At 51.9% G+C, this 26,926-nt stretch overlaps 4 protein-coding genes across 5 annotated transcripts in view; 3 read left to right on the top strand and 1 right to left on the bottom strand.

Annotated features, from left to right (window-relative positions):
- Nucleotides 1–1,382, top strand: part of ITGA11 (integrin subunit alpha 11) — a 38,991-nt gene extending 37,609 nt beyond the window's left edge. For both annotated transcript variants that reach the window (XM_036389975.2, XM_036389974.1), the window contains one exon: nt 232–1,382. In XM_036389975.2, coding sequence (XP_036245868.1) covers nt 232–303 — 72 coding nt within the window. In that variant the 3' untranslated portion in view covers nt 304–1,382. The remainder of the gene's footprint in view (nt 1–231) is intronic.
- Nucleotides 1,383–4,499: 3,117 nt separating this feature from the next.
- FEM1B (fem-1 homolog B) lies at nt 4,500–10,613 on the bottom strand. Its single transcript, XM_036389526.2, has 2 exons — nt 10,185–10,613; nt 4,500–7,481 (listed from the first exon to the last, which is right to left on the bottom strand). Exons 1-2 carry the CDS (start codon nt 10,430–10,432, stop codon nt 5,846–5,848), a joined length of 1,884 nt encoding a protein of 627 aa, XP_036245419.1. The 5' UTR covers nt 10,433–10,613; the 3' UTR covers nt 4,500–5,845.
- Nucleotides 10,614–13,414: 2,801 nt separating this feature from the next.
- CLN6 (CLN6 transmembrane ER protein) lies at nt 13,415–22,155 on the top strand. The gene is made up of 7 exons (XM_036389527.2): nt 13,415–13,536; nt 14,597–14,711; nt 15,225–15,323; nt 17,752–17,940; nt 18,971–19,026; nt 20,598–20,720; nt 21,755–22,155. Exons 1-7 carry the CDS (start codon nt 13,454–13,456, stop codon nt 22,041–22,043), a joined length of 954 nt encoding a protein of 317 aa, XP_036245420.1. The 5' UTR covers nt 13,415–13,453; the 3' UTR covers nt 22,044–22,155.
- A 748-nt stretch (nt 22,156–22,903) lies between these two features.
- On the top strand, nt 22,904–26,486 carry CALML4 (calmodulin like 4). Its single transcript, XM_036389546.1, has 5 exons — nt 22,904–23,050; nt 23,153–23,183; nt 24,505–24,645; nt 25,196–25,384; nt 26,147–26,486. Exons 1-5 carry the CDS (start codon nt 22,919–22,921, stop codon nt 26,242–26,244), a joined length of 591 nt encoding a protein of 196 aa, XP_036245439.1. The 5' UTR covers nt 22,904–22,918; the 3' UTR covers nt 26,245–26,486.
- The last annotated feature ends 440 nt before the right edge of the window (nt 26,487–26,926 follow it).

Raw genomic sequence — 26,926 nt, 5'->3', positions numbered from 1 at the left:
TCCTCAAAACCTCCTCCAAAAATCCTCAAAAAAAAAAAATTATTTATGCTAATATTAATCCTCACCAAAAATCCTCACCAAAAATCCTCAAAACACCACCAAAAATCCTCAAAACCTCCTCCAAAATCCCCTTTTCCATATATAAATGATATCCAGGAGCACTTCCAACTGCTATCCCATGAAAAGCTCCTGGAATACCGGCGGGATTTTGTTTCTCTTCCCTCCCCACAGCTCGGGTTCTTCAAGAGCGGGAGCCGCCGGCGAGCGGCCGAGCGGGAGCAGAATTCCCACGGGATGGAGTGACTCTGCCGGGGCCAGGAGCCCCCTCCCAGCTCCGGAGATTCCCGGGATCCCGAGGGATTTGGGGGCTGAGCTTGGCTTTGCAGCAGGACGAGAGAACGCCCTTTGTGGGACAGCACTTAAAAAGCCATAAAAACACCCTCAAACCAACCGAAAACTCCCCAAAAAAACTCCTCGGAGGTGCTTCCAACTGGGATTCCATAAAAAAAAAAAACCCCAAACCAATGGAAAATTCCCAAAAAAACTCCTCGGAAGTGCTTCCAAGTGGGATTCCATTAAAAACATCACAAACCAACCAAAAAGTCCCAAAAAAAATCCTCAGAGGTGCTTTCAACTGGGATTCCATAAAAAAAAAGACCTCAAATCAACCAAAAATTCCCCGAAAATCTCCTAGGAAGTGCTTCCAACCGGGATTTCACCAAGGTGGCAGCAGTGGGGACGAGGGGACGCCAACATGAGGGGTCCCTGATGTGGAGCTGGAAAGCTCCTTAAAATAAAAATAGTATCCCCAAAAAAAGCCCCCATGGATTGCTCCTTCCCGTGGCGGAGCTGTCGCAGGTCCCGGGCTCTGCTGGCCACAGCTCTCAAACTGCCTTCGTTAACAGGAGTAATTAAGTGGAGGCGTTAATTAGTCTGAATGCACTGAATGAAATTCTTGTGATTTCAAGCACCTTAAATGCCAAATCTCCCGTGTCCAGCTGTACATAATTCTTCTAAAAACAGGAAGGAAAGGAGGGGAGAAAAAATTTAAAATCCTGCCAAAAAAAAAAATTAAACCAAACCATAAACTCAGAAATAAATTTTGAAAAAAAATTTAAATCGTTTAAAGAATTAATTAAAAAGCAGTTTGATGAGTTTTGTCCCAGCAGAGCAGTTTGGGGAGCCCACGTGTATCATACCTGTACATAGCTGGTGCCATGGAAATCATGGAATTTTAAGGGCAGGAATGCCCTTGGCATAGCGGAATTATTTATGCTAATATTAATTTTATGGAGAAGAGGGAAGAGGATTTTTCTGGATGCGGGGTGAGGTTCGGGACATAGTGTTCCTGGTATTTTTTAAGGATTAAAAATATGGTATTTTAAAAATTCCTGGTGTCTGTTCCCTTTTTTCTGTGGATATGAGGGGGGCTGCTCTGGGACCCGGGAGGGGATGGATCCTGGAATTTTTTCATCATTTATTTCTAAGGGATGTGAGGTTTTCCAAGGATGTCTGAAAGGTATAAGCAATCAAGTGAAGCCTTTGGGAGACCCAAACATGGAAAAAAATGGGATAAAAAAACCTCCCAAATCAGAAATTAAATCCTCAGCTGGAGTGGGAATTCTGCATTTCCCAGTTTTCGATGGATTGGGAGCTCAGGGGTCCGGCTGGGGTGCAGGGAAACCCCGGAGAACCCAGCCTGGGATCTGGGAGCTCAGCCCCAGTGGATCCCACAGGATCCTCCCTACCACATTCCCAGGATCCAGATCCCGGCACACGGGGGGAAAGGAGGGAGAGCAGGCAGGAAGGGCCAGGGTTCTTCAGGATTCATATATACATTTTATATATATATAAAAAATATTAAAAAATTATTTATATATATATATATATATATATATATACACACACACACACACACACACACACATATATATACACACACACACACACACACACACATATATATATATATATACACACACACTTCTATTTATATTTTTATATATGTATATATGTATATATCTATATTTACATATATATATGTATACTAAAATGCATCTATATGTATATATGTATATGTATGTATATGTATGTATAAAATTTATATCTGATTAATTAGACATATATATATACATATAAATATGTAACATATATCAATATATCAATATATTTATATTTTATATATATACATTTGTATTATTAATTTTTATTCATATTATTTTTGTTATTTATGTATTAGTATATATGCTATGCATATATATAAATATATATATTAAATCTAATATCTGTATTATGTGTATTAAACCGTACATATTTATTATATGTGTAATATAGATAATACATATAATACACAGTAGATATTATATATAAAATAATAATATATATTATATATGTACATACAGTGCATATAATATATATTAGATTTTATATATATGTCTTCATAACATATATATGTGTATATATAATGTATATTATATATTATCTATAATTATACATATAATTTGTGTGCATATGTATATAATATATATCTATAAAATATATATATGCATTCGTATAATATATATACACACATAAATATATAAATATATACCGTTTATATATTTTACTTATATCTATATATATTATATATATTTAAATATATTTACTTATATATAAAATATATGTGTGCACACATATATAATTTATATATATATTTGTGGGTTTGTATCTATGGATATATATCTACACACACACACACTATATGTGCATATACATTTATAAATAATTTTATTTTTAGACTTTAAAAATGTGTGTATATATATATGTGTGTGTGTACAAATATAACATAGATGTATATATATATATAAAAAAATATATATATATGTGTGTATATATTTCTATATCTATGTATATATATCCATAAAATATATAAAATATATGCGTGTATATACATAAAAATATAAAGCATAAATACCTTATATTTTTATTTCTATATCTAGATATTATTTATATAAATATACTTTAATAAGTTTTCTATAAATATACAAAATTTGTTATATATACACATTGATATGTTTTTATACATACATCTATATATTTATATATATACACACACATTTATATATTTTGATATATATACATTGACATATTTATATATATAAATACTTTGATATATTTATATATATAAGTACATGGACATATTTTTGATATATATAAATACATTGATATCTTTTATATATATAAATACACGGATATATTTTATATATATAAATACACTGATATATTTATATATATAAATGCATGGATGTTTTATATATATATAAATACATTTATATTTTTATATATATAAATATATATTTTTAATATATATAAATACACTGATATATTTATACATATAAATATAAATAAATATATAAATATATTGTTATATTTTATAAATATAGATATAAATACATTGATATATTTTGTATATATAAATTCATTATTTTATTTATATATATATATATATATATATATATATATATATATATATGAATTTCCACCTTCCTTGCCCACCTCCAGCACCTCCCAGTGCTTGGTGCCCGTCCCCTGCCTCGGACACCTGGGCACACTCCGGGACACAATTCCCACTTCTGTGAAGCTCAGGCTGCAGCTGCCCCGTTCCTGCTCCCCTCCCCAGCCATTCCCAAGGAAAATTTGGGAATCCCGGATTTTCAGGACCCTTGGCCCCGCTGCCGGCAGCGAGGGCGGGGTTGGAGGTGGCTGTCCCCAGTCCCTGGGTGGGACTGGATTGTCCCCAATCCCTGGGTGGGACTGGATTGTCCCCAATCCCTGGGTGGCTCTGGATCCCTCAGCACAGTGGGATCAGCATTCCAAGGCCTGGCTCAGCTCCAGGTTTATTTCTAGGCCGGGTTTATTTCTGCCTCTCCCAGTGCTGATCCCAACTCCCGGCAGCACCCGGCTCTTCCCTCACCCCGTGCTTTTCCAGGGAAAACAGCACCTGGAGGCTCCAAGGAATTTTATCAGGGGCTTTAAATAACAGGGAGGGCAAGGGCAACCTCACAGCGTTTAATGCTTGGGAGGCAAATTCCAGATCCCGGAGAAGATGCCAGGATTCCCAAGGCTGCATGCACAGGTATTCCCTACCCTTTGCCAAGAGCTCTTGGTGACACGGGGAAGGTGGCGGGACAGCATTCCATGGCAGCAGGCAGCAGGAATTCACTGGGAAGCAGGATAGCAACCGGGAATGGGCCAGAGGGCAGGAGCAGCGTTCCCACAGCAAAGACCTTCCCGCGCTTGGAAGTATTTTGGAATCAACAGCCAGGAATTTTTATTGTTACTCTGGAACCCTCTCCTCAGGAAAATGACACCTTCCATTACTCAGACTGCTCCAACCTGGCCTTAGGAAAATTCCAGGGATGTGGCAGACACGGATTCTCTGGAGAACCTAAACCTGACCCTAAAGCTTTTCCCTCAAAGGACACGAACTTTGGACAAAAAAAACCCCAGGAATTCCAAGGTAATTCCACATTCAATGTTTATTTCTTTGTCATACAAATAGAAACGTGTGCCCCAAATCTCGCCTGAAAGTTCTACCTGGATTGTTTTTAAAAAACCCCACGGAACATTCGTTCATCCTGCAGGTCAAAAAGCTGCATGGGAAAGGAACAGAGGGTTCAGGAGCCTTGTCCCAACAAGTGACATTTTCCTGCTGGAGCATCTGCCACTTCTCCCAGAGTTCTCAAGCGGCAATGTCCCCGTACAATCACTCGCTCATCAGCAGAGAGGCTGATGAGAGGAGAATATTTTTTTTTTTTTCGTAAAAATCAGTTTTAAGAAGAGATTTTCCTGCTGGAAGGAGTAAAAACCATGAAAAATCCTCGAGTCCAATTCAGGGAGGCACAGACTCCAACGCTTCTTGGAAAAGCCAGGTTCAAGGAAGACTCTCTTTGGCGGCAGACGGCTCCGTTAGGAAGATACAGCATCTGGAATCCAAGAGTGCAGCTGGACAGACTTTGAGTCAAAAAAAAAAGGTGCGTGTTGAGCGTCGAAACAACAGAAAAAAACCCAAGTTCAAAGCAGTTTGAAATGTTGGGACACACACAAACACAAATTCCCTACCCAGTTTCTAGGGATCCATGCATGATGTCTGGATAGGAGCGACGGAGCTACGGAAAAGGAAACGATGATTCCGGTTATTTTCGGTCGGCGTGGAAGTGGCTTTTTGTCCATAGGTTATTCAATACTTACTGGAGCAGTGTCAGTGAAGAGCTTGATAATGGAATTCAGCCCCTCAGAGCTGAATTCCCACCTGCATTTCCTAACAGAGCACCCCTCACGTCTGTAACTGTAAATTTTGATTTAAAACAGAATTTTTAAAATGTTACCAACATCTTCAGCACGAGCTGAAAGGCATAAAAGCACGGTGAGGTATGAGAGCAGCACACTGCTCTGGAGATGGACACTCCACTTTTAACCCAACTACCACAGAATTCCCAATTTTTCTTTTCCCACCTCACTGCGAGGAGTTTGAAATCCAATTGTGCGAATCGTGTCGGACACGACAGGAGTTACCTGGGGGATTCTTCTCATGGCATTTAGAAAACCAAGAGCTAAGGAAGGGATTCATTTAATCAATAAAAGAAAAGGACCAAAATCTCAAACATCAGATTCAACTACAGGACAACGATGTGGCTTTTCCTGCCCCCCCGCCCTCCACCATCTCCACCCGAGAACTGAGGCCGCAGACGGAATCCAGAGGAACCCAAAACCAAAGGAATGGAGAAAAACAACTTCATGGACACGGGTGTATTCTGCTGTCTGGTGTCGTCCCGGGATAGCACCACCACAAAAGGTTGGACACGGCCTAGTGGAACTGGACAAACTCCTCCAGAGTTCTGGGGATCTGGTTTTGGTAGCTGATGTTGTAGATCCGCACGGCGCGGGCAGCCAGGCACTTGAGACTCAGCTTCATTTGAGTTTTAAGGAGGATTTCGGACACCCCGGTGGTACTTTTATCCAGAGGGGTTTTCTTCTGCTTGTTGGTCATGTCCGTGTGGGCGCCGGCCTCCACCAGGCTGATGATGATGGAGTGCAACGTCAAGAAGTCGCTGATGGGCCGGTGGTACTGCACGATGATGTGCAGAGGGCTGTTCCCCTCGTTGTCCACGGCGTTGACGTCGGCGCCGCAGTCCAGCAGGAGCTTGGTGACCAGGGCGTTGGGGAAGCTGCACACGTCGTTGGTGTGGAAGTCGTCCACGGGCGTGCCCGAGTTGACGGCGTGGTGCAGCAGGCTGGAGCCGTCGCGCGTGCGCGGGTCCAGGTGGATCAGGTTGTAGATCTGCTTGTTGATGCGGGACTGGTCGTCCTCGCTGCACTGCGTCTTGGTGGAGATGCACACCAGGTAGAGGAAGGTGAAGATGTTGCACTCGTAGTTGTCCATGGCCGTGTGGATGTCGGCGTCCGGCGTGGTTTTGATGCGCGCCATGCCCTGCTCGATCTCCAGCACGCTGCAGCGCAGGACGCTCTCGATGTCCTTGGCTTTCACGGGCTCGTTCAGGTGGATCATCTGGGAGAAGACCTGAGCGAACCTCAGCAGGTCCTTGTGGGTGTTCCTGTTGCCCTTCTGCCGCAGGTGCAGGGCGTGGAGCCAGAGCTTGATGCACTGCTCGAACTCCATGTTGTCCGCGTAGACCGCGCCCCGGTAAATGATGGGGTGGGAGACGTCGATATTGTCCGAGCCCAGGATTCTCTCCCGCACTATGAGGCCTTCCATGTGAAGGGCATCTCTGTCCTGCCTAATGGACTCTAATTCCTGAGGGGTCCTGCATTCCGACCTGTTTCCGTAAGCCTCGATCTGGGGAAGCACCTCCTTCTCGATGACGTTCTCGCTGTCGCGGTACCTCTCCAGCATGGCTAAATATAAATAGTGGTAAGTCTTCAAAATGTCGTAGTTCTCCCTGTCGTTGGCAAACGAGGCCCCCAGCAGCTCCAGGGCTTCGATCCTGCTCCTCCTGTCGCAGTCAGCATGAGCCAGCAGCAGCTCCACCACGTCGGCCTTGCAGCTCTCGGCGGCCACCTTGAGCGGCGTCATGCCGTGGCCGTTGACCATCATGGCCGCCTTCCACTTGACCAGCTCCCTGACGATCTCCAGGTGCCCGGCCTCGGCGGCGAAGTGCAGGGCGGTGGCCCCGCAGTGGGCCTTGGCGTTGGGGTCGGCGTGCTGCTCCAGGAGGTAGCGCACCACGTCCGTGTGGCCCTTGTAGGCCGCGATCATCAGGCAGGTGTTGTCGTACTTGTTGGCGATGCTGATGTTGGCGTTGTTCTCCACCAGGTACTTGACGATGTCCAGCCGGCCATCGAAGCAGGCCGCCCGCAGCGGCGTCGAGTTGGTCACCGTGGTGTGGTTGACGTTGGCGCCGTGGCTCACCAGCAGCTTGACCACCTCGAAGTGGCCGGCGCCGGCCGCGCACCACAGCGCGGTGGCCCCGTCGATGACGAAGCTGGGGACGAAAGGACAGGGAATTAGGCTGGCGCTCTTCCAAAAGCATCCCGCACCCAGCCATCAACGGGGGTTTCACAGCCAGCCCGTCCCTGGATTCCGAGGAACTCCCCGGGACCGCCACGGCCAAGGAATGAGGCCGAGGGAGCACACGGAGCGTTGGAAGTTGGAGCTTCAAAGCAGCCAAAGGGGTTTGGCCGCCTTGAAGATCCCACTTACAAACTCCAGCCTCAGTTTAGAGAGGTCTGGCAAGAAGAGTTCTAAAATTATCCCTTCAGTGCCGCAAAGTGACATATTAAAGACCGAGAAAAACCTTAAAATGGATATTTTGACACACAAAAAAAAAAAAAATGATTTAGACACCAGCAACAGACCTGGCTTCAAAATTTCTGATCACTTCCCCTGCCCCGTCTCCCTGAGCTGCAGTTCCCCAGTGCTTCCCTATTTGAGATCCCGTGCCCCAAACCAGCCCAGCAACCTGGTGACAAAAATGGAACTTCAGGAAGAAAATAAAACCCAAAAAAGCAGAAGTTCTGAGCTGGGCTGCTCCACAGATCTGTGTCACATGAATAACAGGGAAACGAGGGGACAGATCCTTCTTTCTAAGCTGTTTTCATTCCCTCAAACCCAGCACACAAAATAAAGGATTTGCCTTTCCCATTTCCTGGTTTTTGAAGGATTTAAATGAAGAAACAGGCAGGATTTACACACTCTCAAAGGCACATCCCAAACGCACAGGAAGGACAAATATTTCCAAACAGCCACGTTCCCCAAAGTTAAAATATGGCAAGATCAGCTGAAATTTCACTTTCACAGCAATTTTTAATTATTATAAAGCCCTCGCAGCTCCACAGCAACTGTTTGTAAATCCAACACCTCCAGAGGCTCTTCAGGATCTCAGAGAGAATTCCCAGGGAGAAGTTCCTTATTTTGTAAATAACTCCATTAAAATATTTATGCATTGAAGCAGGAGGAGAGTCAGGAGCATTTTTTATGAACCAGGGGTGATTTTTTGGTGTTTTGAGGTTCCAAGTGGAAAGCCCAAGGGAGAGGAGCTGCTGAGCCACCTTATCTGAGCAGCAACAATCCCTGGGGATCACATGGGCTCTGCTCCTCTCTCTGCATCCATTGTGCCTCCCACAACTCCTCCTTCAATCCGTGCCAGGCACAGCCTCTGGAAAACATCCCCACCCCAGCCAGGCAGAAATCCAGCATCTGCTGTCTGTCAGGAGGTGCTTCCTCCAGGAATTCTCACCCCGGGAATTCTCAACCTGCTTCTGATTGGGGAAAAAAAAAACAAAAAAACAAAACCATCAAAAAAACCAAACCAAAACAAAACAAAAAAAAAAACCAAAACCCAAAACAACAACAACAACAACCCAAAAAAAATACCAAACCCAAAAAAAACCACACACACAAAAAAACCCAAACCAAACCCAGCTGGAAGGGAAAAGGAAGGAATAAAAAACCACACAGGGAAGTGGTTCTGCATGTGAAAACTGAGCAGTGTGAGAACCCTTCCTGATGGCACTGTCACCTGCAGCAGCAAAAATGTCCCAAAAAGGCCACTCTGGCCCAGCAGAAGCTCTGTGGGCTGTGAATATTATCCTGTCCACAGCTTCACATGGGGAATTCCTAAATGGAAAAGGCATTTATGGCTCTTAAAGCATCAGGTGGGATCTCCAACCACACAGGCATTTTTACCAGAAAATCACCAAACTGTAACCTCACTGTGGCCTCCAACACCCACGTGATGTTTAGGTGGGGATGTCATGAATTCATATCTAAAAACAGCAGCAAGGAGGGCCCTGGGCACTGCCAGCCTGGGAAAATCAGAGATCAGATCCTCCTGGGAACTCTGCTGAGGCCCACAGAGGGCAGGGAGTGATCACAGATCACTGAACAGCCTTGGAAAGGACCCACAAGGGCCACCAAAGCCCAGAATGCTGATCTGGACAGGGCAAACCAGGGCCACCAGGTCACAGAATGTCCTGAGCTGGAAGGGACACACAAGCACCACGAGGTCACAGAATAATGTGAGCTGGGACACACAAGGACCACCAAGACACAGAACAGCCTGAGTTGAAGAGACCCACAAGCACCAACAAGTCACAGAATCCTGAGCTGGAAGGGCTCCACAAAGACATCAAGAATCCTGAGCTGGAAGGGCCCACAAGAACCACCAAGCTACAGAATAATCTGAGTTGGGACCACAAGGGCCACCAAGTCACAGAGGAGCCCAAGCTGAAAGGAACCTACAAGAGCCATCAAGTCACAGAACACAGATCTGGAAGGGCCCCACCAGGACCACCAGGTCATGGAACAGCCTGAGCTGGAAGGACTCCACCAGGACCACCAAATCACAAAATAGCCCGAGTTGAAAAATACCCACACGGGCCACCGAGTCACAGAATACTTTGCTGTAAGAGATCCACAAGCACCACCAAGTCACGGAATAATCTGAGCTGGGACCAGCGCGTCACAGAAGAGCCGGAGCTTTAAAGAACCTTAAAGAACCCAGCGCCGAAGCACAGAACCCACAAAGCCCATCGGCTCGGGGAACACCCCGCGCTGGGAAGGCTCCCAAGCCCCGCCGAGCTCCGGAACAGCGGGAGCCGCCCGAGGCCCGCACGGCCCTCCCAGCCCCGCTCTCCCCGAGCAGCCCAGGCCGCGGCCGGCGCCGTGCGGGCCGGGCCTCACGTACCCGTCGAAGCGGACGGTGCCGGTCTGCTGCGTGTGGACGCGGTAATGCTCGAGCAGCAGCCGCACCACCTTGGCGTGCCCGTTGCGGGCGGCGATGATGAGCGGCGTGGAGCGCTGCCCGCCGTGCTGGCTCACGTAGCCCAGCAGGTACTTGATGTCGCTCTCGGAGCGGTTCAGCAGCAGCGCGGCCAAGGTGAGCACGCGGCCCTCGCTGGCCGCCTTGTACACGTACCCCGCCAGCCCCTCCATGGCCGCCTCCGCCTCCGCGCGGCCCCGCCGCCCGCAACGGCCCCGCTCGGGCCGGCCCGGCTCTGCCCCGGCCCGCTCCGTCCTGGCGCGGCGCCCCGCGGGGCGCACATGCGGCCGCCCCGGGGCGCGCCGCCCCCGGCCCCGCTCCCGCTGCTGCCCCGGCCCCGGCGGGAGCGCAGCCGCCGCCCGGCAGGCAAGGCGCGGCCCCCCCGCCCGGAGCGCGGGCCCGGCCGGCACCGCCGCGCTCCGCCCCGGAACCGCTCGGCAGCGCCCGCCCGCCGCAGCGGGGCCGGCCGGCAGCGCCGCCCGGGAGCGCCGTTCCGGGAGCCCCGGCGGCCCCAGCGCCAGGCCCAGGAGCGGGGCGTGAGGGGCTGCTGGAACACAGCCGGGCAGAGTTCAAGGGTAAAGGGGGGATTTATTAAAGGCCTTCAAAGGATACACCTTGGGAAGTGCGAGAGCCCGGCCGTGGCTACACCCGAGTTGGACTCCAGGTCACGCGTTTTCACACTTTTATAAGTTTTGGTCCATTTCCATTTTGGGGGTAATTGTCCAATTTCAGCTCCAGGTTATGCAGTCCCATCCTGTGAGATTGCTCTCCTCAATTCGCTGTTGTTTGCACTTTTTGGGCCTGAAGCTGCAGCGGCGTCCTTGGTTCTGGGCCTGGAAAAGGATTGTTTTATCTGACTGAGCTCTGAGGAGAACTTGCTAACACTTTATACAAAGTTCAGTTATACACCAATGCAGTACAGAATCTGGAAAATAGGAAAACTGAAACTTAAAGCATCAGCAGCACCACCAGGGCATGGTCGAGTATCCCCAAAACACAATAACACAGACAACTGCTCGTGTCACCAGCTCAGCTTTTCATCCTCATTTCCACTGCACGACCACTGAGCTTGGAAAATACCTGAGAGGTCACTGGGTCCCAGCTGTGCCCGACCCCCACCGTGTCACCAGCAGCACATCCGGGAATTCCTTGGACACCTGCAGGGATGGGGACTCCAAACCCCCCTGGGCAGCCTCTGACCACCCTTTCCATGGAGAAATTCCTCCTGATGTCCAACCTAAATCCAACCTAAACCTCAACTTAAGAAATTTAAGAATTTAAGAAAATTCTTCAAACCCTGTCCCTGTTCCCTGGGAGCTGAGCCTGACCTTCCCTAGCTGCCCCCTCCTGTCAGGGACTGTGGAGAGCAAGATTGGGTTGGGTTGGGTTGGGTTGGACTGGGTTGGGTTGGACTGGGTTGGAATGGATGGGTTGGACTGGGTTGGGTTGGATTAGTTGGACTGGGTTGGGTTGGGTTGGTTGGACTGGATTAGGTTAGATTGGATTGGGTTAGTTTGGTTGGACTGGTTTGGGTTGGGCTGGAATTTGTTCATTTGGGCTGGGCTGGGCTGGGCCAGGTTCAGCTGGACTGGGTTTGGCTAAGCTGGGTTTAGTTGGGTTGGGTTTGACTGGACTGCCCTCAGTTGGGTTCAGCTGGGCTGGGTTGGGCTGGGTTGGGCTCAGTTTGGGTTTTTTAAGCCAGACCTAGCAGCTCCCATCCCCTCATCCATGCCCCCAGCACACACGGGACCCTCACCCCTGGTTTTGGGGACACCTTGTCACACACCTGTCACCTCAACCCCCTGCTGGGCCACCCCCCTGGCTGCTGGTGACACGAGCCACCGGCAGTAAGGGGACACCACCCCGGGCCCATCTGCTGCCCCATTGTCCTGTGGGGGATCCGGTCTCAGCCCCGTTAATTTTTAACCTGGAGTCCTGACACCGGAGCCGCGGCTCTTTGTGGGATGTGCATTATTCATGGAGCAGCAGCCGGAGCCCGGAGAGCCCGGGGGACACCAGGGGACACAAGGGGACACGAGCCAGGCCGTGGCCAGCCCTGCCTAGAGCCATGTGGCCGTGTCAGGCTCAGGGTGACAAGCAGGGTCCTGGTAAGATTAAGTGGCTCCGTTATCTCGGTGACCTCCGACACTTTTCAGGGATGTTTCCCCAGGTGTCACCCCTGTCCTGCTGGGGGAGCAGGGATGGTGTGGGGAGGGTTCCCCTGCTCCTCAAAAGGGACCAAGATCTCCCTTCTGCTGCTTTTGGGAGCCCCCTCAGCTTTGGAAGGACCAGAATTCCAGGCCAGAATTCCTCAGTGGAATACACAGCAGCTCCCAGGGATTGTCCTGTTCCCATCCCGTGTCACACCGTGCCCATCCAAGGGAATGGGGACAGGGTGTGACACACAGAGCTCCCATCCTGGGGTGATGGAGCCTCCATGCCCAGACCAAGCCCTCCAGGAGGGGTTTGGTGCCTCAAACTTTCTTCCCTTGTGAGGGTGGGGAGGGCCCTGGCTGTGGCTGCACATCCCTGGAAGTGTCCAAGGCCAGGTTGGACAGGATAACCTGGGATAATCCTGGGAAAATATCCCTGCCCATGGCAGGATGCACCTTCCGATTTAGACCCAAAACTCCAAACCCCAGGGAGTGCAAAGTCAGCCCTGAAAGCTGCGAATCCCTCCCTGCCTGGGCGCGACCCCATCCCGATGGATTTATCCGGCCAAAACCGAGAGCAGGCAGCGAACAGAGCGGGGGCACCCACTGCGAATAACCCAGGGCAATGGCAACTCGGGAAAAGCAGCGTGGCCAGGCCCACGGAGAGCTCCAGCTCCTCGTTCGCAGTGAACCCGGGGCTCGGAGCGGTGGCTCGGCACGGAATGCCCGGAGCGTTCCCTGCCCGAGGGTCCGGGGGATTCCCCTCTGATGGCGGCCCGACCATTCCGCTGCGCCCATCCCAGCCGGGGCCATCCCGGCCCCGCCGCTCTCCCGGGCCGCGCTGCGGCCGGGCCGGGGCTGAACCGGAGCAGCGGGGCCGGCGCTGCCCCCGCCCCGCCGGGCGGGCCCGGGGCCGCCCCCGCGCAGCCGCCGCTGCTCCGCGGGCCGGGCCGGGAGCTCCCGGCAGCGGGATCGGCACCGGCACCGCCACAGCAGCGGCAGCGGCCCCGGCAGCGGCGCCGGGAGCCCCGGGCCGGGCGGATGCAGGGCTCGGCGCGGCGCCGGCCCTTCCCGGCCGCGGCCCCGGGCTCGCCCCCGCCCGCCGGGCCGCTCTACCCGGGCAGGTGAGCGCGGCCGGGGCTCGGGGGGGCCGGGAACGGGAAAATCCACCCCGGCTTCACTGGGGATCCTCACCGCATCCAACCCCCCCGGATCGGCCCGACCCGAACCCCCCGGGACAGCCCGGCCCTTCCCGGGTACCACCCGCGGGTGCTGCGGGGTCCGGAGCGTCGTTTGGGTTGGGATCCGGGATATCCCGAGGACTGGGGTCCGGGATATCCCCAGGGTTGGGGTCCGGGATATCTCCCCAGGCTCAGGGTCCCAGTTATCCCGAGGGTTGGGGTCCCCCAGGGTTCCCCCTCTCGGCTTTATCCCTGGCATCCCGGCGTACCTGGGTTATCCCAGCCGATCCAGGGTTTGGCAGGCTCTTCCAGGGAACTGCAGCATTCCCAGCTCTTCCATGGTACCCCATCCTCACCCTCCAGCTCTCGGGGTTCGTTGAGTCATCCCAGAGTGGTTTGGGGTGCAAGGGACCCTAAAGATCCTGTTGGTCCATGGACAGGGACACTTCCATGGACTTTGGACCACGGGCAGCCCAAGCTCGGGGCTGCTCCAGCTGATCCCTTTCTGGTCTGGGCACCAGGAGAGGCATTGATCCTGCAGGGAGGTGAAGGCCCAGAGGTGCTGGGGGGGCATCTCACGGAAAGGCTCCGTGGGGGTTGGATCCTCGGGGTTGGATCCTCGGTGGAGGCAGAGGGTGCTGGGAGCAGGAGCTGAGGGTGACGCTGCATCCCGAGCATCCTGGTGCTGGAATTCCGCCGGGCAGCGCCGCATTTTCAGCCCTCGGCTCAACTCCTGGGAGTTGGGATTTTGCTTCATCATGCAAAAGTTAAAAATAGTTGCACTTAATTCAGCACTTTTCACCTTGCTGAAGAGACCAGGAGGAGCCTCCCCACGGGGACGGGTCAGGGACGGCGACAGCTCTGTGCTCTCCTGTCCTGCCTGCTGCCCAGCTTTGTTATCCCGCAGCTCCCAGAGCCAGGGAAGCGCAGCTCTGGCCTGGGGTGACAGCTCTGCGCCCTCCCAGAGCTGCTCCAGGGCTCCGTGTCCCTCTGTCCCCTCCAGGCATGGGGCAGGGAAGGCCGAGGACACCTTCAAGACGTCCCCGTTCCACCTGGACCTGTGGTTCTACTTCACCCTGCAGAACTGGGTGCTGGATTTCGGGCGCCCCATCGCCATGGTGAGTGAGGGGACACGGCCAGGGGGTCCCCAGGGCTGTCCCCTGCGCCAGGGCGGGGTCCTGGAGGAGCTGGGACCACTGCCCCGCTCTGGTGGCACTGGGGCCAAGCCAGCTCCAGTCTCTGTTCCCTGTCCCCTCTCCCACACCTTTGTTTCACACCTGGGAGGTTCCTCCTGCTCTTCCCCATTCCTCGCCTGTATCCCAGAGCTTGGGGCTGCTGCTTCCAGGAGTGGCCATTGCATTTCAATGGAATTTTTTCAAGCTGGAAGCTGGCAGAAGGTCCAGGAAGATCCAGGAATCCCAAATGCCTTCCTTGACCCCACGGCTTGCCAGCACCGGGCAGGGCTGGGAGTGGAAACTGCCAGAGGGTGATTTGTGGGAAGTTTGCTCCAAGATGAGCTGCCCAGTGTGGTCCCTGCCAACCCCCTGAAGCCCAGCTGAGCATTCCCGAGCAATCCCAACGTTTTCCCTCTCCCATGATCGCTGATGTGCTGCTCTTCCCTCTCTCCTCAGATCATCCTCCCTCTGGAATGGTTTCCTCTGAACAAACCCAGCGCTGGAGATTATTTCCACATGGCTTACAACGTTATCACCCCCTTCCTGCTGCTGAAGGTAACCCTGGCAATGCCCAGGGGTTCCCCGTTCCCAATTTTGTAAAGTTTCAGAGGTTTTGAGGGTGTTGGTTGTTCCCAAATTGCTGTCAGTAAGGAAGAGTCCAGAGGATTTGTGATGCCACCTCAATTTCCTGCCTGTCCAGAGCAAATCCCCCTGGAATTCTGGCTCCAGGAGGAGTCAGAGCTGAAGTTAAACCTGGGAATGTTCAGGGGTTTTCCATTCCCGGTTTTGCAGAGGCTCAGAGGATTTTAGGATGTTGGTTATTCCCAAATTCCTTCCAGCAAGGAGGAGTTTCCCACTCCAGGAGGGATTTGTGGTGCCACCTTTTAAAGGGCGCTTCAATTTCCCGCATATCCAAAGCAAATCACTTCCCCCTGGAATTCTGGCTTCAGGAGTGGTCAGAGCCCTGTTCCCAAATGATATTTTTTAGGACAACATCAACCTTTGGCTTAAAAGGCAGCTGGAAGCAGAGCGGATTTTCTGAATTGTTCAGAGCTTAATTCCACTTGATCTTTGACACTGGAATTTATCTGGCTCCAGCTGCCAACCTCTGGATCCCATAAACCATTCATGAGGTGAAATCCTGTCTGATCGTTAGGAATCTTTTCCCATTAAACACTTCAGGAGAAAGCAATTATAAATCTATTTTAACCTTCACTAGCTGGGAGTTGAATTGTGGCCTGCGGTGGAAACGATTCCCTCTCGATATTCCGTGAGGATTTCAAGGCTGGGGGCAAAAAGGGAATATCCAGGACGTGGGAGCTGACCCTTCCCAGGTGATTTCTGCAGGGCTCACCCACAGGAAGATCCAGGATGCATTTCCCTGGCCCAGGGACGTGTCCCACCCTCCTGTCCCCTCCAGGACCTTGTGCTCTCCTTGTCCTCCTGTGACGTCCGTGCCCCGGCTTCAGGGGAAGGGAAAGTTAAGCCTCCAAATTAAACCCAAATAAGGTCAAAATTAAACACAAATAAGGAGCTTTTCCCTGCTTGGGGAGGGCTGCAAAGCTGATTTAGGGAGGGGGGGGGGGGGCTGGCTGATCCCAGGGCTGACCCAGCCAAAGCTGGAAAACTCCTGGAGCTGGGATCCGCCTCGGGAGCTCTTCCCTGCTGTGCAAGCTGAGTGTGGAGCTGCATCCCAAAATTCCTGCTGCGGTCCCAAGGCTTGAGCCAGCCTCAGGTGCTCGAGATGGGGCAGGCAGAGAGCCCAGCACTGAAAGTGGTGCCCAGGAATTGCCCCGAGTGGTTTTGTGGCTCCTCCTGGCTGTGGGGTCAAACTGTGGGGAGCTGAGTCCTGTTCCATGGGGAGGAAAGGGAACAGGACCCCAAAATGTTCACCTGGGCGATCCTGAAGTGTCCTGAAGCTCTTCTGTGGAGCTGAGTCCTGTTCCATGGGGAGGAAACGGAACAGGACCCCAAAATGTTCACCTGGGGGATCCTGAAGTGTCCTGAAGCTCTTCTGTGGAGCTGAGTCCTGTTCCATGGGGAGGAAATGGAACAGGACCCCAAAATGTTCACCTGGGGGATCCTGAAGCTCTCTGTGGAGCTGAATCCCATTCCATGGGGAGGAAAGGGAACAGGACCCCAAAATGTTCACCTGGGGGATCCTGAAGTGTCCAGACAGGGTGGGAAGCGTGAGGAGCTCTGTGCTGGAGGCTCTGCTGCCACTGGAGGGCACATCAACCTCCCAATCATCTCCAGAGGCAGGAGAACCACGGCTTTTAATGAGGAAACCCCGATAAGAGCGAACCAAAGGAACTCTTGGGGTTGAAAGCAGCAGAAACCCTTTTAGGGGTTTTCCTCCCAGAGTTACCCAAAGCCAGGACAGGTTGTTACATCTTTGAGAAAAGGGGATTGGCTGAACTTTCCTGAGTTTGTACCTTTAAAACCTAAGGGCCAGTGCTGAAAACCAGGCCTGTAACACTTGATTTGAAGCAGCCTGGCAGAATGACAATATTTGTCTTGGAATATTTAGCTTGGGTTCATTTAAAATTACATTTAATGCCATTTCTAATTCCTATCCCGATGAACCAAGGCTATCTGTTGCTGTTATGACATGAAACTCTGGGGATCTGTTTTGGTAGCAACTTTCAGTGAAAGGCAGAGTGCCTGGAACTGGATTTTGGTGATTGTGCTGAGATACAGGTGCCCTACCTGCAGGAAGCAATCCATTCTCTTCAGCACAGCCTAACTCTATCAGCTCCTGGTGCTAAAGACACAAAACCTGTGCCTTTGACCCCAATATGAGTTCACTCAGGAGCCAGACTTGATGATTGCTTTGGGTCCCTTCGAACTCAGGATATTTTGGGGTTTTTGGTGATGAATTTCTGAGCGCTCTGACAAAAAAAACCCAAAACCCAGCGAGGGCAGGAGCTGCCATGTCCTGCTGCTCCTCCTCCTCCTCCTCACAGCCTCCCTGTGCCTGCAGCTCATCGAGAGGTCCCCCAAGACCCTGCCCAGGTCCATGGTCTACGTCAGCATCATCACCTTCGTGATGGGCGCCAGCATCCACCTGGTGGGAGACTCGGTGAACCACCGGCTGATCTTCAGCGGGTACCAGCACCACCTGTCTGTCAGGGAGAACCCCATCATCAGGAACCTCAAACCTGAGACCCTGGTGAGGCTCACAGGGGTTTGTAAAACCCGAGTTTGTAAATGGGAAAGGAACCTCAAACCAGAGACCCTGGTGAGGGCTGAGCAGGGTTTGTAAAATCTGAATTTGTAAATGGGAAAGGAACCTCAAACCTGAGACCCTGGTGAGGCCCCAGCTGGGATCTGAAACCTGAATTTATAAATGGACCTCAAAGCTGAGATCCTGATGAGGCCTCAGCTGGGTTAGTAAATTCTGAATTCATAAATGATAAAAGAACCTCAAACCTGAGACCTCTTGAGGGGCTGAGCTGGCTTCTGAAATCTGAATTTATAAATGGCAAAGGAACCTCAAACCTGGCTCAGCTGGGCTCTGAAATCTGAGTTCATAAATGGTAAAGGAACACCAAACCTGAGACCTTGGTGAGAGGCTGAGCTGGGATCTAAAATCTGAATTTACAAATTATAAAGGAGCCTCAAGACAGAGATTTTGGTAAGGGGCTGAGCTGGGTTTGTAAAATCTGAATTTATAAATGATAAAGGAACCTCAAACCTGGGACCTTGGTGAGAGGCTGAGCTGGGTTCTAAAATCCGAATTTATAAATGATAAAGGCTGAGCTGGGCTCAAGCATTTCTAAAATCTGAATTTATAAATGATAAAGGAACCTCAAACCTCAGACCCTGGTAAGGAGCTCAGTGGGCTCTGAAATCTGAATTTATAAATGATAGAGGAACCTTGAGCCTGAGACCTTGATAAGAGGCTGGGCTGGGTTTGAAAATCTGAATTTACAAGTTATAAAGGAACCTTAAGCCAGAGATTTTGGTTAGGGGCTGAGCTAGGTTTGTAAAATCGGAATTTATAAATGATAAAGGAACCTCAAACCTGAGACTCTGGTGAGGAGCTGAGCTGAACTGAAGCGTTTCTAAATCCTGAATTTATGAATGACCTGGGTAAGGGGCTGGGCTGGGTTCAGGCATTTCTGGCATTTATGAATGATGGAGCTGTCTGGGGTTCCCTGGTTTGCTGACGGGGATTCTCACCCCTGTGTCCTTCACAGATCGATTCCTTCGAGCTGCTCTACTACTACGACGAGTACTTGGGGCACTCCATGTGGTGAGCGGGTCCAGAGATCCTGGGATGGCACAGGGGGAAGGGCAGAGCTTAAAGTGGAAAAAAAACCAAAAGCCCTGAGCCAGAGCTGGCTGGGGATAATGTTCTGCTGGCCAGGGCTGGATTAGGATTAGGATCCAGATTAGGGTGGAGCTGGCAATCGCTGGAAAATCCCCTCTGCTCAGGGATATTTTGGGATTGGAGGGACAGAGGAACAGCTTGTCCTTCCAGGGGTGGACAGAAGGTTCCTCCTGGTTCCTCCTGGCTGCCAGCACCCCCAGGTGTGCCCCAAACACCCCAGACAAACACCCCAAATATCCCCAAACGCCCCAAGCAAACACCCCAAATATCCCCAAACACCCCAGACAAACACCCCAAATATCCCCAAACAGCCCAAACAAACACCCCAAATATCCCCAAACGCCCCAGACAAACACCCCAAATATCCCCAAACAGCCCAAACAGCCCAAACACCCCAGACAAACACCCCAAATATCCCCAAACGCCCCAAACAAACACCCCAAATATCCCCAAACACCCCAGACAAACACCCCAAATATCCCCAAACGCCCCAAACAAACACCCCAAATATCCCCAAACGCCCCAAACAAACACCCCAAATATCCCCAAACAGCCCAAACACCCCAAATATCCCCAGACATCCCCAACAAACACCCCAAGCATTCCAAACATCCCAAACAGCCCAAACACCCCAAATATCCCCAAACGCCCCAAACAAACACCCCAAATATCCCCAAACATCCCCAACAAACACCCCAAGCATCCCAAACAGCCCAAACACCCCAAGAGAGACCCCAGAAAGGCCTGGCTGGGCCTGGGCCACCTCTGGATGATCCTGGGGAAATCTCTCCTGCCTGATTTGGGGTCCCTGGAGTGCTGGGAAGGAGCAAACCCCATTCTTTGGAGCCCTTTGAAGTGATGAAGAGCTCTGGGGGGGTTTAGGAATCCTGATCCATATTCCAGGAGCACAGGAGCCTGGGAATGCCCTGCTGGAATTGTCCAAGGTAGCTGGAACCCAGCTTTGCCTTCATCAGCAAATCCGGGCTTTTCCTGCCCCAGGCTGGGAATTCTCTGGATCTGCAGAGCCCAGGACGGGCCCAGCCCCTGCCCAGCCCTTCTGTGCCCCGGGGAGGCAGCAGGAATCCCACAGCAGCAGGAAATCCCTGAGCAGGGAATCCCACAGCAGCAGGAATCCCACAGCAGCAGGGAATCCCACAGCAGCAGGAATCCCACAGCAGCAGGGAATCCCACAGCAGCAGGGAATCCCACAGCAGCAGGAATCCCTGAGCAGGGAATCCCACAGCAGCAGGAATCCCACAGCAGCAGGAAATCCCTGAGCAGGGAATCCCACAGCAGCAGGGAATCCCTGAGCAGGGAATCCCACAGCAGCAGCAGGAATCTCTAAACAGGGAATCCCACAGCAGCAGCAGGAATCCCACAGCTGCTCCTTCCCCAGGCTCAGCACAGGAGCAGCTCTGGGTGTGGGGTGGACCTGGGGGAGTTCCAATCCCTTCCAGGCTCGTCCCAGCTCTGGGAATTGCTGGTTTTTCCAGGTACATCCCGTTTTTCCTGATCCTGTTCATTTATTTCACCGGCTGCTTCACGCCCGCGGCGGAGCAGAGCCGGATGCCCCTGGCTGCCCTGCTCCTGGTGGGGCCCAGCAGCCTCTACTACTGGTGAGTCCCTCGGGGTGGGGAGGGAATTCCACAGGAATATTCCAGGAATACTCCAGGAAGAGCTGCTCCGTTCCCCCCAGGGCTCCCCAGGGCAGCTTTTGCTCTGCAGGGCTGGGAACGCTCTCCCTGTGATCCCAGGATCAAAACTGATCCCATAAAAGCTGGGAATGCTCTCCCTGTGATCCCAGGATCAAAACTGATCCCAAAAAAGCTGGGAATGCTCCCCCTGTGATCCCAGGATCAAAACTGATCCCAGAAGAGCTGAGAATGCTCTCCCTGTAGTCCCAGGATCAAAACTGATCCCAGAAGAGCTGAGAGCGCTCTCCCTATGATCCCAGGATCACCACTGATCCCAAAAAAGCTGGGAATGCTTTCCCTGCATTCCAAGATCACCACTGATCCCAGAAAAGCTGGGAACGCTCTCCCTGTGATCCCAGGATCAAAACTGATCCCATAAAAGCTGGGAATACTTTCCCTGTGATCCCAGGATACCATTGATCCCAAAAGAGCTGGGAATGCTTCTCCTTGTGATTCCAGGATCAAAACTGATCCCCAAAGAGCTGGGAATGCTCTCCCTGTGATCCCAGGATCAAAACTGATCCCATAAAAGCTGGGAATGCTCTCCCTGTGGGTTCTGTGATCACCAGTGATCGCAAAACAGCTGGGAATGCTCTCCCTGCCTGGCTCACCACTGATCCCAGAACAGCTGGGAATGCTCTCCCTGTGATCCCAGGATCAGAACTGATCCCAGAACAGCTGGGAATGCTCTCCCTGTGATCCCAGAGGAGCTGGGAACGCTCTCCCTGTGATCCCAGGATCAGAACTGATCCCAGAACAGCTGGGAATGCTCTCCCTGTGATCCCAGAGGAGCTGGGAATGCTCTCCCTGTGATCCCAGGATCAGAACTGATCCCAGAACAGCTGGGAATGCTCTCCCTGTGATCCCAGAGGAGCTGGGAATGCTCTCCCTGTGGTCCCAGAGGAGCTGGGGACGCTCTCCCAGCAGCCCGGGATCCCCAGGAATTCTCCCCGCAGGTACCTGGTGACCGAGGGCCAGATCTTCATCCTCTACATCTTCACCTTCTTCGCCATGATGGCCCTGGTGATGCACCAGCGGCGCAAGGGGCTGGTGCTGGACAGCAACGGGCTCTTCCTCTTCCTCTCCTTCATCATCACCCTGCTCCTCATCGCAGCCTGGGTGGGCTGGCTCTGGAATGACAAAATCCTCCGGAAAAAGTACCCGGGGGTGATTTACATCCCCGAGCCCTGGGCCTTCTACACCCTGCACATGAACAACCTGCACGCAGCCAAGGGCAGTTTCTAAGCTTTTGATATTTTTGAGGGGGGGGAATTAAAAAAAAAAAAAAAAAAGAAGAAGAAGAAATCTAGTTTTTCTAATGTAGATTCACGTGTTTCCAATAAATTCCTGAGTGATGGTGGCTGTGTGGTGATTATGGCTGGTCAGGGAGGGGATTCATTAAAGTTAATTAACTCACTCTCACTGCTGAGCACAGGAACGGGCAGGAGAGGCCAATTCCCCACAAATGGCCCCAAAATCCATCACGAAGGAGGGAAACTCCAGGGGTCTGTGCACCAGCACTGCCAGCTCTCACAAAAGGGCAAATTCCCCATAAAACAACCCAAAATCCATCAGGAAGGGGGGGAACTCCAGGGGTCTGTGCACCTACACCTTCTGCTCTCACAAAAGGGCAAAATTCCCCATAAAACAACCCAGGAGCAGAGCAGGAGCAGGAACAGGAGCAGGAGCAGAACAAGAGCAGGAGCAGAACAAGAGCAGGAGCAGGAACAGAACAGGAACAGGAGCAGGAACAGGAGCAGAGCAGGAACAGGAACAGGAGCAGAACAAGAGCAGAGCAGGAACAGAACAGGAACAGGAGCAGGAGCAGAGCAGGAACAGGAGCAGGAGCAGGAGCAGGAGCAGAGCAGGAACAGAACAGGAGCAGGAGCAGAGCAGGAACAGGAGCAGGAGCAGAGCAGAACAGGAGCTGGAACAGGAACAGAACAGGAGCAGGAGCGGAGCAGGAACAGGAGCAGAGCAGGAGCGGAGCAGGAACAGGAACAGGAGCAGAGCAGGAACAGGAGCAGGAGCGGAGCAGAACAGGAACAGAAGCGGAGCAGGAGCAGAGCAGAAGCAGAACAAGAGCAGGAGCAGGAGGCGGCCGGCTCAGCCCCGTAGCCATGGCAGCGGGTATTTATTACAGCCTCCGCCCGCCCGGCCGGACTTTGGCCCCGAATAAAGCACAAAAGTGGCAGCAGCCGCCTCCGCTCCTGCCGGGACCCCAAATCCCAGGGATTGTCCCCAAAACCATGGTGAGTGACGCGTGCGGGCTCCGCCGGGCCCCTCTGCGACCCCAAATCTCATTTTAAAGCTTCTCGCTTTTGGTTTTTTTTTTGTCTCCGTTCCTGCTCCAGGCAAAGTTTCTGTCCCAGGATCAAATTAATGGTAGGTACGGGTTTGCTCCGCTTCGGGCGTCAATTAGCGAGATTAAATTTACATTTATATTAAAATGGCGTTTTTCCCCCTAAGTGTCTCAGTCTGGGCTCGCTGTCCTTCAGTCCCGGCTCTCCCGGATCTGCTGCCTGGGAAAACAGGGAAATCTCCCAAATTCCAGGGAAATTCTGCAGGGCAAGAGCAGCCGGGAGGGGAGCAGCCGCTGCCCATTCCCAGGAAAACAGCCCGGGAATGCCGGGGGCTCAGGCCCGTCCTGGGGGGCTCGGGCCGTGGGAGAGGAGGAGGAGGAGGAGGAGGAGGAAGGAGGCGACGCAGGAGATCCAAATTCCCACTGGGAAAGGGGAGCCGCGCCCGCGGCTGGGATTGCTGCGGGAACGGCCGAAGGAAGCTGAAATAAGGATATTAATGAGAGTATTAATGAGAGTATTAATGCAAATCTGATCAGCTCCGCCGAGGGATTGGCGAGCGGAGGCGGCGGCCGGGCCAGGGGAGGCCACGGCGCCCACGGGCACCCCCGGAGCATCCTCGGGGCATCCTCGGGGCACCCCCGGGACACCCCCGGCCCGGTGCAGCCGCCCCAGCAGCGAGGGCTGGGGACAGAGGGGACAAGGACGGGGATGGCACCAGCCCAGGCTGGGTTTCTGCAGCGGGAGGGAGCGGGGTGGGAAGCGGGGAGAGCCCGGCCGGATCTGGGTCAGCTGCAGCCGGGCGGGGCTGCGGGAGAGGGAGCGAGGGGGGGAACTCGGCGGCCTCCACCTCCAAAATATTCCATCCCCAAAATATTCCATCCCCAAAATATTCCATCCCCAAAATATTCCACCGGCAACATCCTCCAGCATCCTCCCCCTCCAGCATCCTCCCCTCTCCTCCTTCCTTTTCCTTCTTCTTTCGTTTCCTTCTTCCCCTCCTTCCTCTTTTCCTTCTACTTTCTTTTCCTTCCTCTTTTCCTTCTTCCTCTTCTCTTTTTTCCTTCCCTTCCTCCCCCTCCATCATCCTCCCCGTCCCTCCTTCAGCCTCCTCTCCCCCCTCCCTCACCCCACCAAGGCAAGAAAAGCACTTTTAACCAAAACCCTCCCCTTTCCCAGCCCTTTTCCCCTCCCAGCCGCGCTTCCTCAGCCTGGAGGGCCCCAGTTGGCGCCGCTCGGGGTTTTAATTGCCCTTAATTCCCCCTGATCGCCCCTCCCGTGCCCATCACCCTGGTGGAAAGGCGACACCCCCGGGGCCGACAGCGGATCCCGGCTGGAATCCTGCCCGGCCCGGAGCGGGGCTCAATGGGATCCTGCCCGCTGACCCAGCTTTGGTTCTTAATTAGAGTTCAAGGAATGTTTTTCCCTGTACGACAAGAAACAAAAAGGGAAGATCAAAGCCTCGGACCTGCTGGCAGTGATGAGGTGCCTGGGAGCCAGCCCCACGCCGGGAGAGGTGCAGAGACACCTGCAGCTGCACAGGATTGGTGAGCGACCTGCACAGCCACCAAAACAGGGATTAAACGTGGAAAAAATCCATGTTCTTGGAGCTGGGATGTTCCAGGAGGGAACGTGCACCCAGAGCAGTCTCCAGAAGCTGTTGGGATGTGTTAAATCCAGCCCACGGATCAAAACAGCGCCATTAAAATCCCTAAAAAAGCAGGAGACAAACATTTAATATGGATTTGGAGGGTGGGAGGCTGTCCGGGCCAACCAACAGAGGTGGAAGAGCACAGAAGGATGTTCAGCTGAAGATCTGTGGGAAAAACAAAGCACAAAAATCAAGGAATTGTGAGATCAGGTCGCTGGGGGAGGGAATTAAAAAATCAGGATCTGAGTTCAGAGTAGAAATTGAACAGAGTTATAAATGAGGTTTTAGGAGAAAAACCCCGGTTGTGACATGCCCTGATCCAGATGCCCAAGGTCAGGGAGAAGAATCCCCAGGAGAGGGAACTGGGGCAGGAGGAGGGGAGCGTTTGGCCTGGATCCAGCCCCCAAACGGAGCCGTTCCCAAAGGATCTGCCCTTCCTTTCCCAGACAGGAACGCGGAGCTGGACTTCTCCACCTTCCTGAACATCATGTACAGGCAGATGAAGCAGGAGGAGCCCGAGGAGGAGATCCTGAGGGCCCTGGCCATGATTGACCGGCAGAAGAGAGGAGTGATCGCCGTGCCCGAGCTGCGCGCCAAGCTCACCCGGCTCGGGGAGAAGCTCTCCGAGGAGGAAGGTGCCTGCAATTCCCACTGGGAACAAATTTCATTTTCCCTTTCCTTTCCTTTCCCCTTTTTCCTTTCCTTTCCCCTTTCCCCTTTCCTTGGTACCTGCAATTCCCACTGGGACCAAATTTCCTTTCCTTTCCCCTTTTTCCTTTCCTTTCCCCTTTTTCCTTTCCTTTCCCCTTTTTCCTTTCCTTTCCTTTTCCCTTTTTCCTTTCCTTTCCTTTCCTTTCCCTTTTCCTTTCCTTTCCCTTTTCCTTTCCTTCCCTTTTCCTTTCCTTCCCTTTTCCTTTCCTTTCCTCCCTCTTTCCCCTTCCCTTCCCCTTTCCCTTTCCTTTCCCCTTTCCTTTCCTCCTCTGTTTTCCTTCTCTCTTTTCCTTCTCCTCCTCTGCAGCTGCCTCTGGGACAAGGAAGGGCCTTGTGCCAGCAGGAGACACCAAAGTAAAACCAGGCAAAACTCCCAAACCCCTCCAGTCTGTCAGAAATTTGGCTCCGAGGGGGACAATAAACCCAAAAGCCCATCTGGACTAAATTTGTGGGGGTTTTTTTTTCCCCCCAGTGGAACTCAAAAAGATGGATATTCCTGCTGCGGAGAATTTTACATGGAATTAAAATCCAGGTGCTGATTGGTGCCAGTTTGAAACTCTCACCTGATCCCAGAGGCGACGGCCAACAAAAATCCCCCAGACCCCAAATCCTGCAGTGCTGCTTTCCTTCTGAACACCCCAACACCCCCAAATATCCCATCCCAACGGTATTTTCCCATTTTGCAGTGGATGACCTGCTAAAAGAAGCCAAAGTTGGGCCAAATGGAACCATCAAATACGAGGAATTTGTGCGCCTCATTTGCCTTCCCTCGGTCGACTACTGAAACCCAGAGTGGGATTTGCTAAGAGCAGCACCTGGAGGGTTTTTATTTCTATTTTCCCCACTTTCTAGTCAGACTCAGGAACCATCAGTTGCCTTTCAAAACCTGATTTTGCCTTCATTTAGTGCTGACACTTCCATAGGTTTCCCCCCCCGATTCCTGGAAAAACAAGAAATAATATTATTTTATGTATCTGTTATTATAGCAATAGTAACTGTTATTGAAATAAACTGAATGTGACAACACGTGTCAAGCTGTAAAAAAATCATTTTAAAAAGCATTTAAATGTCAGGATTGTGGCAGAAGGAACTCATGGTCAAGGTCTCCTGGTTTTCCAAGAATCCAGCACAGCCCAGCAGGTGTTTGGTGTCTGCATAAAGGAAAAACAGGGAAAAAACGAAAAGCAGGGCCAGGGAAATTCCCCTTTTCCACACCAAGGAAAAACCTCCCCAGGGAAATTCCCCTTTTCCACACCAGGAAAACCTCCCCAGCTCCAGACTGATGAAACCCCCTCTGATCCTCGTTTTCCAGGTTGATGAAATTCCCTCTGATCCGCATTTTTGTCCCACCTGGATCTCAGAGCCTTCCTCAAAGGGGTGTCTGGGATTTCAGGCAGCTCTCCCTGGATTCAGCTGGGAAGTTTCACAGGGATGGTGAAGCAGGAAAGGATTGGTTTGTGCAGCTG

This window comes from Molothrus ater, chromosome 13, assembly GCF_012460135.2.
Source record: "Molothrus ater isolate BHLD 08-10-18 breed brown headed cowbird chromosome 13, BPBGC_Mater_1.1, whole genome shotgun sequence".
NCBI classification, from domain to species: domain Eukaryota; kingdom Metazoa; phylum Chordata; class Aves; order Passeriformes; family Icteridae; genus Molothrus; species Molothrus ater.
Note: the sequence above shows the minus strand (reverse complement) of the source record. Positions and strands in the feature narration are given on the sequence as shown.

Coding starts and splice junctions, on each gene's coding strand:
- FEM1B (XM_036389526.2), bottom strand. CDS start 10,432: ATGGAGGGGCTGGCGGGGTACGTGTACAAGGCGGCCAGCGAGGGCCGC. Junction 7,482..10,184: donor GGCACCGTCCGCTTCGACGG/GTACGTGAGGCC, acceptor TTTCGTCCCCAG/CTTCGTCATCGACGGGGCCA.
- CLN6 (XM_036389527.2), top strand. CDS start 13,454: ATGCAGGGCTCGGCGCGGCGCCGGCCCTTCCCGGCCGCGGCCCCGGGC. Junction 14,712..15,224: donor TCGGGCGCCCCATCGCCATG/GTGAGTGAGGGG, acceptor CTCTCTCCTCAG/ATCATCCTCCCTCTGGAATG. Junction 15,324..17,751: donor CCCCCTTCCTGCTGCTGAAG/GTAACCCTGGCA, acceptor CTGTGCCTGCAG/CTCATCGAGAGGTCCCCCAA.
- CALML4 (XM_036389546.1), top strand. CDS start 22,919: ATGGCAGCGGGTATTTATTACAGCCTCCGCCCGCCCGGCCGGACTTTG. Junction 23,051..23,152: donor GGATTGTCCCCAAAACCATG/GTGAGTGACGCG, acceptor TTCCTGCTCCAG/GCAAAGTTTCTGTCCCAGGA. Junction 25,385..26,146: donor GAAGCTCTCCGAGGAGGAAG/GTGCCTGCAATT, acceptor CCCATTTTGCAG/TGGATGACCTGCTAAAAGAA.